Source organism: Varroa destructor, unplaced genomic scaffold, assembly GCF_002443255.2.
Source record: "Varroa destructor unplaced genomic scaffold, Vdes_3.0 BEIS01000004.1, whole genome shotgun sequence".
Classification (NCBI taxonomy): Eukaryota; Metazoa; Arthropoda; class Arachnida; order Mesostigmata; family Varroidae; genus Varroa; species Varroa destructor.
Window position 1 is genome coordinate 45133964 of NW_019211457.1, and position 12753 is coordinate 45146716.

Genomic DNA, 12753 nt, shown 5'->3' on the forward strand with positions numbered 1-12753 from the left:
AAGCGCCATAGAGAATATTGCTTTTTATGTGTTGAAGGCAGGAGCGGTGCGTTCTGATGAGGGCGCTCATCACGCCCTCGGGAAGAAAGACGAAGACAACTTACCGTGTTCAGTAATGGAACGCTTTCCAAAAAAAAACGTTTCCATTATGGATATGAAATATTGTGCCATGGGCTGAAATTATAAAGACTAACTCAACATTATTTATTTGTCAACTAAAAAAAGGTAAATAAAAGGAAAAATTCGAAAATAGAATGACCGTTTTCAATATTCTCATTCAAATCAGTCAGTTTATTCACAAACCACTTAGTCGCCTTATGTAGCACTTTATTTAAAAGGACAAAATAATTCGCTCGAGCTCATGGGGTCATCAGGTCCCACTGTTTCTTTCGAATTTGTTTAGAATTTAACTTCGAGAACTTTAAAAGATATTCATCAGTCACTGGCAGATCTTATCATTGCTGCATCTAATAGAATAAAATAAGTGTCAACTTGATAATGAACAATACGAATTACACAAAAATAAGTTCTGTGTGACTTTGCTCTTCTACGCGCATGTGCTTACAGCGTAGTACGTATGGGCTTCGGAAACCTTTCACTTAAACATCATTGTGTTAGGAAATAATACTACTACTCGTAGGGCTATATTTTTATCGTTTTATAATTCACGGTGTTTTTCTTTGGCAGTAACCGATTTTTAACAATACACGATGCTATCCTGCGTTCTTGTACGTAAGCTGAGTAAGCGTCGTTTGGCAAGCAGCAGCATCTGTGCCACATCCGCTGACTAGATGACTGCTCGTAGATTATGAGTGGTTTCAAGAAGTTGTCGGAACGCCTCCTTTTGCTCCGATGTTTGACCTTCTTTGAAGAAGCTATAATTTGATCAGAATATGGGTTGATTTAGAAATATGAATCACGAACGTACAAGGACATTTATTTGTCCACAGCGGTGAGCATCGTAGCGAAGACCTCTAACATACGCTGGCCAAAAAACATGAAAGTCTAAGGCTAGACTACTTACGTAGCCCGCGTACGATTACAACTATATGACTTAAATATGGCTCAACATCGTAGTCCCCTTTTTCTAGATATGCACACAATCCATCAGGTTCTCAGGTAAATCCACCATAACCCTACATGATGATAGGCTAGATAAAGGTAACAACTACGAAGATCTACACATGGCCTCTTTAGAGAATTGTCTCAGTTATCAACATTTGAATCGAATCGAACGTTCTATACTACGTAGGTGAGTGAACTCATTCAATCTTGTAGATCTAATTGTTTGAAGTTATAATTGAACTGTTATTAGATAACCACAGTAATTACTGCTGTAGTTATCCTTTAACACTTCTTATTTTCCATAAACTCTGTACGGGATTACAATCCCCTTATTGTTAGCAGCAGTAGATTTACGAAGTAATCCGTAAGTTACTCGTCGCATAGAGATGTAAGGAGTACTCGATTATTATTACGATCGCAGTTGCTATATACACACCTGTACAACTGATCAGGAGTAATGTCGAGGGTGGAACAAATCGATTTTCGCGTACACATCGGCACCACAAGCAAATCATTCACACGAGCCATTAGCAGACGTGCGTAGAATGACTGGCACCTGATCGAAGACGATACATCGTGACGAGTGCGTTTAGTACTGATTTTATATAGCCATAGTTTGGTCGCATTCGCTGAAGCCCGATTTCTTAGCAAGGCTGTATACGATATTCGATTAAGCTAGCGATGAATGGATTAATAAAATTTACAAAACAGTAGGACGCATTTGACGCAGTCTATGAAAGCGATGTTATTTTCGGCCAACGATGTCCGGAGAGGTACATCATGACGACCACTACAGAGCGTGACGCAACTCAGAACGACCTTCTGCTGCCTGACTGACCTATCGCCCGTGTTGCTATGATTAAGTATAATTTTGAACGAAAGCTAATTCTATTATTGGATACCTATACTGTGACAGAGTTAGAGTTAAACTAGCCAGGCGTAACTGAATACCAAAATACTGTGATTATAAACATATTTTTCGACAAAATAGGGGTTCCGAGTTAAACATCCCGTACTGCCGTTAGGTATTGTTTAAGAAGTATTTTTAGGGCACAGCGTTTCTTATTCTATAGTTAAGGTCACTAGAACGAGAGATTCTTGCTTTACGTATGCCTATTATCAAGCACCACTTAGATTGGAAAACATGTGTTGATAAATAGTCGTCTCACATGACGCGCCTCCGTATGATCTTCGATAGCTGTCATTGGAAGCTAATTGTTTTAAATTTGACGTTGCCTACCACTGTCCGTCGTGTCTTTCGGCCTTGGCCAAAACCCTCTGTAGGTCCACCCAGCAATCCAGGTATGCTTCCAGTCCTGAAAATAGAACGGTGAAGTGATGAAAGCGTGTCTTGAATATTGAATTTTGATGCACCAATGAAGAAAGTTGTTTGTTTGTATCATTCAGAAGAAATCAATTAATTAAAACTATAGCACTTCCGTATCCGTTTTTGCAAATATAGCTCATTGGTAGTGCTTTGGACCTACGAATACTCTCCATAATGTATATTAAACTGACTTCTGCTGAACGCCATCCATGTATAAGCTATTAGAATAGTCGATCTAAACCCAGCCTGATTAGAACGGCATCTTGCTCATGATGGTGTGAATTTCCATGACACATTTCCCTTAATGTATTTTGCGCCCTCCATCTCAGTGAACACTAATGATGAATAGATATAGAGAGGGTACGTTACCCACGCAATCGTCTTTTTTGCAGTGCCTGATCAACAACTGTTCTTCGAACGATCTAACGTGACCTGGGAGAACATCTGGAAGCTCAGGTTGTGCGTGACCCAGAAGAACGTTTTGAAGTTCATGTTGTACGTGACTTAGAAGAACGGCAGGTGTAGTCATTTCTGATGAATTGCCAGCAGCTTGGGCAAACTTGAAGCTAAATCTACGAACAACAGCTATGAATACTTATCTTCTGGAAGCTAGTTAAGATATAACTAATGCTACAGCCTAAAATGTATCTATAGCGAGTAAATGCGTCCCGATTTGCCTGAAGTTCCCACAGCAGTATTTATGTCAAATATTATAATAAGTGAATCTAAAGTTGAATAAAAATTATAATAACTGTTATTTCAAGGCAGATTTCCACTTCTACCGCCTTCTGGTGGGCTATTTCCATGAGCCTAAAACTATAATAAACTTACCTTAGCTCATTACGGATTTTTAAATTCAATATGTGGTTCGCGTCGGGTTCCACCTGTGTTCAGTTAAGCATACAGCCATCAACGGTCCACAGTTCCCGGAGCAGCACATACAACGAAAAGAATGGGCCAAAGTAAATTCATCTTTTCGGCTATCACGAAACTCTCTGCATTTAAGGTTTATGAAGCTTGTTTCTGAAGCTTTCCACACCTTCAATGGTGTTACCTATGATCTGTGTTATCATTGACAACGATACAGATAAATTGGACAGTTGTAATCATAGCGCTACTCGAAAAAGGCTTACCTACCTGTTTTGCATCGTAAATTTCCAACTTCAGATCATGCGGTCCTTCATCGCATTGTAGCTCTCGTGGAGCTTTTAGTGGTAATAACGGTGTCGACGATTCCATATGAAATTGCTTCATTTCCATTTTGGTGTCCTTCTGTTCCAGTAGTTCCTCAATCTTCGCATTTGGATTTTGAATAGCGTCGTCCGAACTGGTTTGGAAATTCTCAGCTAAAAGGTTAGCCTTTCGAATTACAAAAACAGTCATATTAATTCCAAATAACCGAGTAAGCATTTTCACTAAGATTTTCCTTTATTTATTAACAAACATCAGATAAATTAATTAACACTAAAGTCAAGTAATATCACATTTCTGATGAAATTCCGTTATAGGCCTGGTTAGTAAAGTCAACCAAAGACAGCGAGCGCTCGCGAAAAAAAAATCTCAGAAAAAGCTTTCGTTAATAATTACCTTATGGCCAATATAATTAACTTAATATAATATATATAATTAACATTACCTGATTTGATTATAAAACTGCGTTTTTCTGAGTGCACCTTACTGACGATCAAAAAACGATTCTATATTAACCAATTAAAGACTGTGAAATAACCTCGAAGTTCCGATTAAATGTGTTATTCGTCCATGATTTGTGGGAACAGCAGTGATAAACGTTACGAAATTTTATTTTACCTATAAAAAAGAAGTAATTTAGGAGACCACTTATCAATCCTATTCCTATATGATTTTATTTTTGTGTCCAGATCACCACGCGTTTTTAACTTTGGAAGACAAACACTTTATCACTGCGCTACAACGTGGATGTGTGTGTTTTTTAAATTCACCCAGCTAATATCCTTATTATTATAACCTCGCTGCATCTCGCTTAAGAAATAAAGATATCGATGCCTCGTCTAACATCGTATACCAATTTTTACAATATGGTGAATATTTTCTAGAAGTTGAATGGCTTTGCAGTTATCTGCTAATTATGCAGCAACGGAAAGTACAAGACAAACTTATATAGAAAGCATAGGATGCCATTACCGCTATGATTGGACGACGTCACGGTCATCGACAGAGCGCCAGCTGCACAAAGAGGCACGCATGTGTCCACTTGGCCATGGACATTAAGCTAGAAAAAATCTACAGAATCTAAAGTGGTTGCCAGACATAGAATACCTGTCGTTTTTTCGGACCTATATTGATGAGAACTGATACACCCTAGTGTGTATGTAATGTTCTGCAAAAAGATTTTCAAGACGATCATGTAAATTCTCGTTTTTCATTCTCGTACCTTAACGATTCTGTGCTCAGTTGTGATAAAAGCCGCTGGAGTACTTGTTGAAACAATGGCGCCTTTTGTGCTTAACTTTGACACTAAATCGGCGCGTTCCCGCAATGCGTTCCTAATATTGACGGCACGGGTTGAGGGACCCCATGACATGATGCTTTGTCCAACACTCTGCTACTCAGCAATGATGGTAGCCCGTCGCATATCGCACAACACGAAACGAAATATCAACGTACCTCATTAATGGGGTATCCGGCTCGTAACCAGCTTCTATGAAGCCTTTTGTGTGACTCCTTAAATGATCTATAGACAATTATTTGAATGTTTACCCTATAGGATAAGATCACGTAAAAGGTAGATTTAGATATTTAAATCCAGCTACGCATCCATTTACGTACACTTTGCTTTATTCAACATAACGAAATTCGGAGTACCATGATCTGGCTAACCGCTTTGTGGTGACATTTGTTACTTTAGATAGACAACTTTTAGATGTTACATGTAGAAAATACTCACGTGCCCGTTGTTTTCCGGGTCGACATTTTTTTTTGACGTCTGGCTGTCAACTGAGTCACAAGCCGAATATTCAGATTCGTTGTTTAAGTACAGCTTTGCGCATCCCTGCTCCTCTACAGCCTCTTTTTTTGATGTCATCTTACTGTCATATTGAAAGAAAGAAAGAAAGAGTCATAGAATTTAATGTTAAAACGACTGTAGATCAAGGAAAACGTAGTACACATTCTCCCCAAAAGGTTAAATTTTGCTTCTAAAATCTTCGTTTATCTAGTTTAAGGTATTATTAACAATAGATAACAAATGCAGAGTTACTAGTGAACTCTGTGACTGACATATTCACCATCTTTTGGCATAAGGCATAGGTTACCATCAGCATTTTTTTGCCGCAACAATTACAACAACATATATGGCAATTCTGTAGCGAACAAAGAAAGAAAGGCTGTTTAAAATGCCGTAGTAACCTGAAAGCGCTCAATCTTTAAACAGACTCAAAAAAATTGCTTTTTTTTGTAAACAGTTTATAGGGCGTTTCTGTGAAGGCCTGTTTAGCTGCCCCTTGATAGAAAGAACTTTTCACTTTGAGTAAAGCTGAAATTGATGAGACAATATGAATTGGTTAAGGCCCTTCTATCACTCCTAACGCTATACCACACACACCTGGGCATGCTCAGCGAGCCTGGCAGTTTACCAAGCAGAAGTTCCTGTTGTCTGGGTTTCAGGTATCGACCGAGATGCGAAATTAGGTATTTTCGGTATCTTTCCCGCAAAGAATGGAATGTGCGCTGGCCTGGATTAAACTTTAAAATCAATAATAGTAAAGATAAAATCTTATAACAATATCAGCTTAGCAAAGCGCGTCGTTTTACTTCAAAAATAAGGGTAGTTGGAATCAGCAATAAATTTATAATTTTCAGATAATCTTTCAAACAAAAAATGTTGGACAATAGTGCATAAGATTATATATATATATATATATATATATATATATATATATATATATATATATAAGTGATATTCCATATAGTTGACGTTGTGTAGCCCTGTCCAGTACAATGTCAAATTTATCTACTGATCCGTACGTATGAAGCGATCGATTGAAATTTTAAAAACGGATATTAGCATAGAAATAGGCCGAAAGCCGTGCAAAAACGAACCTTTCGAGAAGTGGCCAACTTTTTCCATACTTCGTTGCCACCTAACCTGGTGAACTGGTGGGTTTTCAGCAAATACTCTAAAATTAATTTATCTTCTTTTTGAGTGAACATTGCCCATGTCTGAAATGACGAGGTTTAATTCGTTATGTGTAACGTCTGCCTAAGAAATTGTGCTAGCTATATGGCTAAAGCAACAGGTAGAAAGGCGACTTCGTACTTAAAAATAGGTCTGTGAAATCTCTAGAAATTATTTTCTAATTTGACCACAAAAGTGGGTCGCTTGTGGATAATAAGGAAAAAAGTGCAGTTAAAATGATTGACTAGAATAGCCTTACGTGAACGTCTTGAGTTGAAATTCAAGGTTATCTTCTAGTGAATGCCTAGTACATCATTACATGCGATAGGCTTGAGCCTTTCATCTATTCATTATCTGCTTTTTTTACTGCATGTTGTACCTGGATTAATGATAAACCTTAGACCTAGCTGCAATTACTATACAATTTTATTCCTCCAACTAAAAAAAAAATAGGCACAACATAATAACCGTACTATTTGTTTAGATTAGAGACCCATATCCGCTTATCCGCATATCAGTGACTCTTGGGGCCAATAAAATAAGCTTTAAATTTCGCTTAAGGAACACACATTACTTTACCGACTATTTTTAATCGAATAAATATATAACACTCACTCGGTTTGTGCTTTTTGGAGGCCAGTTGCAGTCATATTCGAAAATGTCTTTAAAGGTCATTGCCATTCTGCTCGAAGATACGAAGAGAAGAGATTAGTATGGTTTTCGCATGCTCGTGTCCAGAGTCGACATTTGATACCTTCTTTGTTATATCCCTGAAGGCATTCTAAAAGAAGGAGCTATATCACTCTTATCACATCAAAGGTCTAGCCCTAGCAAAGAAATAGATACGTCAAAATGAGCTTACAGCTTGATTTAATGTCGAACAGGTCCGCTACAGGTAAAACTACTCCAATGTTCATTCTAAAAGAAAGGCTTTCTGTAGTACTGTAAAGGAGATAAACAAAGTTGCAGTTTTGTTGACGGATCAACAGCGCTAACTGCCAAACATACCAATATATAAGCGACTACGATTGGTCCAAATAATGTTTTAATTTAGGACGAAGGCCGGCGAGATCGAACTGTCAAGGCATGAACCTTCCAAACTGTCAAAATTAACAAACTGAAAAAGATCAAATGATACTACGTATAAACAAGTAAAAACGTATATCATAGCCATACCTTTTCTCCTTGGACACCCTGACTGGTATAAAACACCATAGAGGACTAGTTTTATAAAGATACGATTTTTGCACAGCCCAGTTATGCAATACGATTTCGCCTTTATCTATTATTGCTGGCAACCAAAGTGAGCTTGCTTGCGTAGCCGCTACTGATAAAGTCTCAGTTACACATTGCGCAGTCATATTTTTTTATCTTAAGAGCTAGTAAAAAAGTATCTGTTGTCTATATATTATATTTTGAAACAGGCAAAAACAGAATTAACAAAGAACTCATGTTGTTGGCATATTGAGTTTCTTCTCGCATAATTGATAATAATGTGGCCTCATTAAACACTACATGGACATCACTTTTCAAAAAGTGCTGCTTACTCTGATATACAGTCGGGCCCAGTTTTCAGCCTAACCCTGTGTAATTATCCATCCGCAGAAATACCCGCTCGCTGGAACTATTAACACAGATATCCATTATTATTAGGGTTCTATTTGACAAAAGCCAATTCAACACTTACCGTGAATGAGCCGTCAATAAATCACAAAACTAAATGTTGTAATAGAACAGAGCGAAATATCTAGCAACATTACGTCGAAGCTGACGCTTGCCTTAATGTTGTTCTGACGTACCCTTTTCTCTAAAACATTTTTGTTGCAATCTCTGTCTTGCTTATATAATTTGTACAGTCCTTTATTAAGCATACTTTCTATTCTGTCTCACATCTATCTGTCTGTCTATTTTATCATCGACGCTTTAAATAAGATCGGTTCTCAATTATATTATGAGTGGGTGATCAGCTCTTACGTTAGCACGCATAAGACTTTTCTTTCTTGGGCTAGTTATGATACTTGACTTGAGACATCGCCAAAATTCTCTAAGAGAAGAGTAGCTAAGGTCGAACTTTTTGATAATAGACAAACGAATACATACCGATGAGTTCTAGGAACAATTTTTTTTTTCAATTCCAACATTGCGATGAATATTTGTGACGATTAATAAATCAGCTGATTTCTCTTCAATCAATCAGCGATTGTATTGTATATATGAAAGAGAAGAAAGCAGTGGCGCCATCTATTGAGCATTGTTGACACGTAGGTTTATCGTTAAACCTTTTTCAACTTTCTTGTTAATTGATTTCATACAATTTTAACATACTGGCATTTTATATATCTTTGATTAGCCACTGGCTATGAAGCTACTATTACCGTGTCTAATCTGAACGTTAGGTGGTGCTGAATAGGCTTGAGCATTTCATTTGTACAGGTACTGCCTTAGAAACTAAAAGTATATGAGACAGTCAGTAGATGCTGATGATGAACTGAACAGCAAACAGTACATCAGAGAATTTGCCGATTGTCGCTAACACTACATAATGTGTGCAAATTAGCGGTTACATAGATGGTTCTGTTAAGTGTAACACATTCATCTTGAATAAACAAATATATAAATACAGGGACGAAAAAATATGTACCTGCAATACTTCAAGGTTCTTTACGAAAAACCGCTTTCCTGCTGTTTCCTGTTCCAATTAACCGAAAAAACCAGCAACGGTGATAGATACTGGCGATGAACAACATTTTAAATTTTTAGGAGCAGACGACGGCCGCTTGGCGCCAACGCTTGATTAATACCATCTTCCAATTTGTTCATGCATTCAGCAGATTTTAGATGCGAGTGTATGCCGTTATAATCTGGTTAAATGCTTTATTATACTGACTGTTGTCACGTCGTGTGGACGTGAAATGTCGGATCTTTAGAGGTTACCAGAAAGCAGCTTAGGATATTACTGATACGGCGTGAACGGCTGTACAACGGGCTCGAACAGAGAGGCCGTCGTTTCGCATGTGCTTGAAAAGCTGTAGTTCGAAATTTCCAATTCGTCGAGTCCGGCTCCTGCAATCCTATACTTTGTAGAACGACGTTGAACTAGTGGGCTGTTTTTGCCGACATGTCTCGGAAACAATCATTTACTGAACAGTGACCGGAGGCTGTATCATGTTATTTGCCCTATCGTTACATATGTCTCCCTGTCCACGTATTGACTGACTTGAACTTGGCTGTACTTTTGCGGATTTCAACTCTAGAGAAAAAGTGTAACAATGGTTAGTATGCAGTATTTTAGATTTATGCCCAAACGTTTCTAGTATGTGTACAGTTATATATGATACATTCTATGAACCTTATACCGTTCAAAAAGGCTATAGATGCCAATGCTGATTATTTGGTAATATAAAAGGCAGTTTCCCAGCAATCGAATTTTGATCGTATAGCCAGCTTTGTTCTCACACGGTCCCGATGGTTTTTTGGAAAGCGTCGATATTTTTACGATTCATAAAAGCAGCACAGCATTATAACGTTCTTTTTATTTTATATCATCTCAATATATATATATATATAAATCGTTAATACATTATTTCTTTTCCATACTATGGTATCATTTATAGGGAAGTTCAAATAAGCAGCGTTTGAAAATATTAGAACATTTCTAATTGCCGTTGACCGTCATCAGCGATCTAGTAAATATGCTATATTACTGCTAGTTGACTAAAACGAATATCGTCTAATTCCGTCGTGCTCATTGTCAGCAAACGTGGAAGAAATATCTGCGAACTTCAGAAGGTCTTCATATTTAGGTTTGAGTGAGTAATGTTCTGTAAGTGTACATGTGCCATTGCAGTTTTAAATGCGGATGGACGAAGCAGCGCTACCTGGAGACAGCAACAACGTCTATTAAATCTTTACTGTAATTCGTTGTATTTTCGCACAGTAACTATTATTATGAAGTGATCCGACCAATGGTAGAGGAATGGAAACGATGAACAAAAAAGAGCAAGGTCAAAAGCTCATCTAGCCAGGCAATAATGACCTTACCTTTGTCGATTACACATAAAATGAATATATACAAATAGCATTTACTATAATCAAATAACCGTTAATATCTGCTAGAAAATGATATCTTTTTTTCCTCATGTTACAGTTACTTGTGATCCATCGGGATGTTCTCCAATCGTTAAACGGCATTGACAAGTCCGGAAACAGTGTTTCGTCGTTCTTCGTAGCTCGTCCAACACCTGACCACCGCAACTTGATCTTGACCACGGTTGATCGTAGACCCCGACGTGAATCTCATTTTATCGGGGTAGCATCGACTCGTGCTAAAAGATCAAAATGTTTCGACTTTACGCTAAATCTCGACTCATTTGAAATTCAAAGCTATTGCGAACATTTCACCTGCGACCAAGTGCTTATCGTCGAGGATAAGAAACTCTATGAGCATATCACTGGAGGTGTGCAATCACTCCTAAATTCAGTGAGTTCTTCAGCTGCTCTAACTGAGGCTCATATGGTCGCACCGACAGCGGGAACCTTTGGTACGGTTGACAACCAAGCCAGTAGCTTGGGGTCTCTCAGAAAGCTTGTGACCGATACAGAAATACCCAGCGATACATCTGGGATTCCTGGCTATAGCGCCACTGCCTTCTCGACTGCGGTCCCTAGCGAAACTGCTTCAGAATCTACAATCAGTAAAAGTGGTAGGCGTTCTGGAGCAACGTCTTATCTGGAACATCATTCCGCTCTCGTTAAACTCGTCCTAGTGTTTCGTAGTTTTTCAGTAGGTAAGGAACTACTTATTCTGTTACTGCTTGATGCTCTATTAGGGATCTGGCTAGGACCTAGACTGTGTTGGTGGTGGCCAAGAGCTTTAGAGTCCGCTGTACCACAGGTTCGTCGCATTGTTGCCTGGCTACGTGCTGGTACTCCGCTTGGCCTTAAGCTCAACCCGCAGGTAAACCAAGCGTTGGCCAAGTTTTTCACATGCCACGTCAACATGTGGCATGTTTACGTGGACGTCATGCTTCCGTCACTTCGGACGTTGACGGATGCGGTTGCCGCTCGCCCCTGTCTTCCACTGTCGGTGCAGTGTTCGCTCATTTGTGACATCATTACGTTGGCCACCGTTCACGTATACTGCTTCTATGGGTATATGTGCAAAATTTATTCGGTATGGCTTAGCGCCCTAGTAGCTCTTCTGCGAATTTTCCGTGGCCTCAAATGGAACCCACTGCGCCAGCGTGTGGACTCTTTAGCTGATTCCGATCCTGTTTTGTTGGGACCGATCATTCTCACAATACTTGTCTTTCTTTCGCCGACGGTGTTCTTATATTATGTTGTGTTTTCAATAATGCGATGCTGTGTTCTCGTCGTCAATTTTTCCTTGGGCACTGTTACGCACGACATGCATGTTCTGTTATTTAATTTATTAAAATCGTTGACGTCGCAGCCCGTTATTAACATTCGAAAAACGAAGATCGTGCGAATAAACGAGTTTGCGTTGAAGGCTGAGGCCAGCTATTCGAGAGGCACAGGAAAATTGCTAATGGCTGGTTTAAAACGATTGATCCGTCTAAAGGAACTGCTCACGTTTTGTCGAGATCTGTGCGTAGGTAAAATCGTATATCCTCTATGAAAAAATATATATATATAGATATTATATGTATATATTGTGCTTGTTAGGGTATATCATGTGAGTGAAAGTTATAACGTTGGAATCCTCTTAGAAACAGTTCAATAAAAATGTATTACTTTAAATTAATCGAATGGGCGTGCTCCACTTGCTTAGTGATTATTATTACTGTCAAATATAATTTTTGCGTTATCCATCATACGCGTCAATATTATGTCTAATACTTTTTGTGAAATCATTTTCTTCCAAAAGGTCAATTTTGTAGGAAAAGTTTACCCGAAAGCGTGATATCGTACAGTTATTCTAGTACCTGTGAATGACTCCACTTTTTTTCTATAAGCGCATCGAAATAAGTTTCCCCTCCAATAATAAAAACAGAATATAACCGACTTATAACATCCCTCTAATACGTTTAGTTCCTGGTAAAAAATAATTTGTAGCTTTTACTACGGCCGGTTATAGCTCCTTTATGTGACTATCGAAATAATTTTAAAATGCAATCTGTATTCAGTATATCAAATGCATATTTCAACGCTAACTTTCTTCTTTGACCAACTATCGGTTGGCCTG

The 12753-nt window shown here is 38.4% G+C and overlaps 2 protein-coding genes across 19 annotated transcripts; one reads left to right on the top strand and one right to left on the bottom strand.

Annotated features, from left to right (window-relative positions):
• Positions 1 to 261: 261 nt before the first annotated feature.
• LOC111249584 (uncharacterized) lies at positions 262 to 9286 on the bottom strand. 18 transcript variants are annotated; one of them, XM_086988213.1, is made up of 14 exons: positions 9190 to 9269; positions 8096 to 8172; positions 7557 to 7665; positions 7164 to 7230; positions 6473 to 6592; positions 5976 to 6115; positions 5319 to 5460; positions 4806 to 4976; positions 3530 to 3751; positions 3224 to 3276; positions 2762 to 2964; positions 2306 to 2381; positions 1502 to 1621; positions 262 to 875 (listed from the first exon to the last, which is right to left on the bottom strand). In XM_086988213.1, exons 4-14 carry the CDS (start codon positions 7227 to 7229, stop codon positions 788 to 790), a joined length of 1401 nt encoding a protein of 466 aa, XP_086844339.1. In that variant the 5' UTR covers position 7230; positions 7557 to 7665; positions 8096 to 8172; positions 9190 to 9269; the 3' UTR covers positions 262 to 787. The 18 variants fall into 18 exon arrangements, 17 of the variants coding, with proteins under 17 accessions (XP_086844339.1, XP_086844337.1, XP_086844338.1 ...); XM_086988211.1 differs by lacking the exon at positions 9190 to 9269 and adding an exon at positions 8649 to 9090; XM_086988212.1 differs by lacking the exon at positions 9190 to 9269 and adding an exon at positions 8649 to 9090 and having other exon boundaries at positions 7164 to 7329.
• Positions 9287 to 9359: 73 nt separating this feature from the next.
• On the top strand, positions 9360 to 12312 carry PIG-Q (phosphatidylinositol glycan anchor biosynthesis class Q). Its single transcript, XM_022803623.2, has 2 exons — positions 9360 to 9820; positions 10696 to 12312. The coding sequence occupies exons 1-2, from the start codon at positions 9818 to 9820 to the stop codon at positions 12184 to 12186; spliced, it is 1494 nt and encodes a 497-aa protein (XP_022659358.1). The 5' UTR covers positions 9360 to 9817; the 3' UTR covers positions 12187 to 12312.
• Positions 12313 to 12753: the final 441 nt, after the last annotated feature.

Coding starts and splice junctions, on each gene's coding strand:
- LOC111249584 (XM_022803604.2), bottom strand. CDS start 7,909: ATGACTGCGCAATGTGTAACTGAGACTTTATCAGTAGCGGCTACGCAA. Junction 6,116..6,472: donor AGTTGGCCACTTCTCGAAAG/GTTCGTTTTTGC, acceptor TTGATTTTAAAG/TTTAATCCAGGCCAGCGCAC. Junction 1,622..2,305: donor GAAAGACACGACGGACAGTG/GTAGGCAACGTC, acceptor GTCTTCGATCAG/GTGCCAGTCATTCTACGCAC.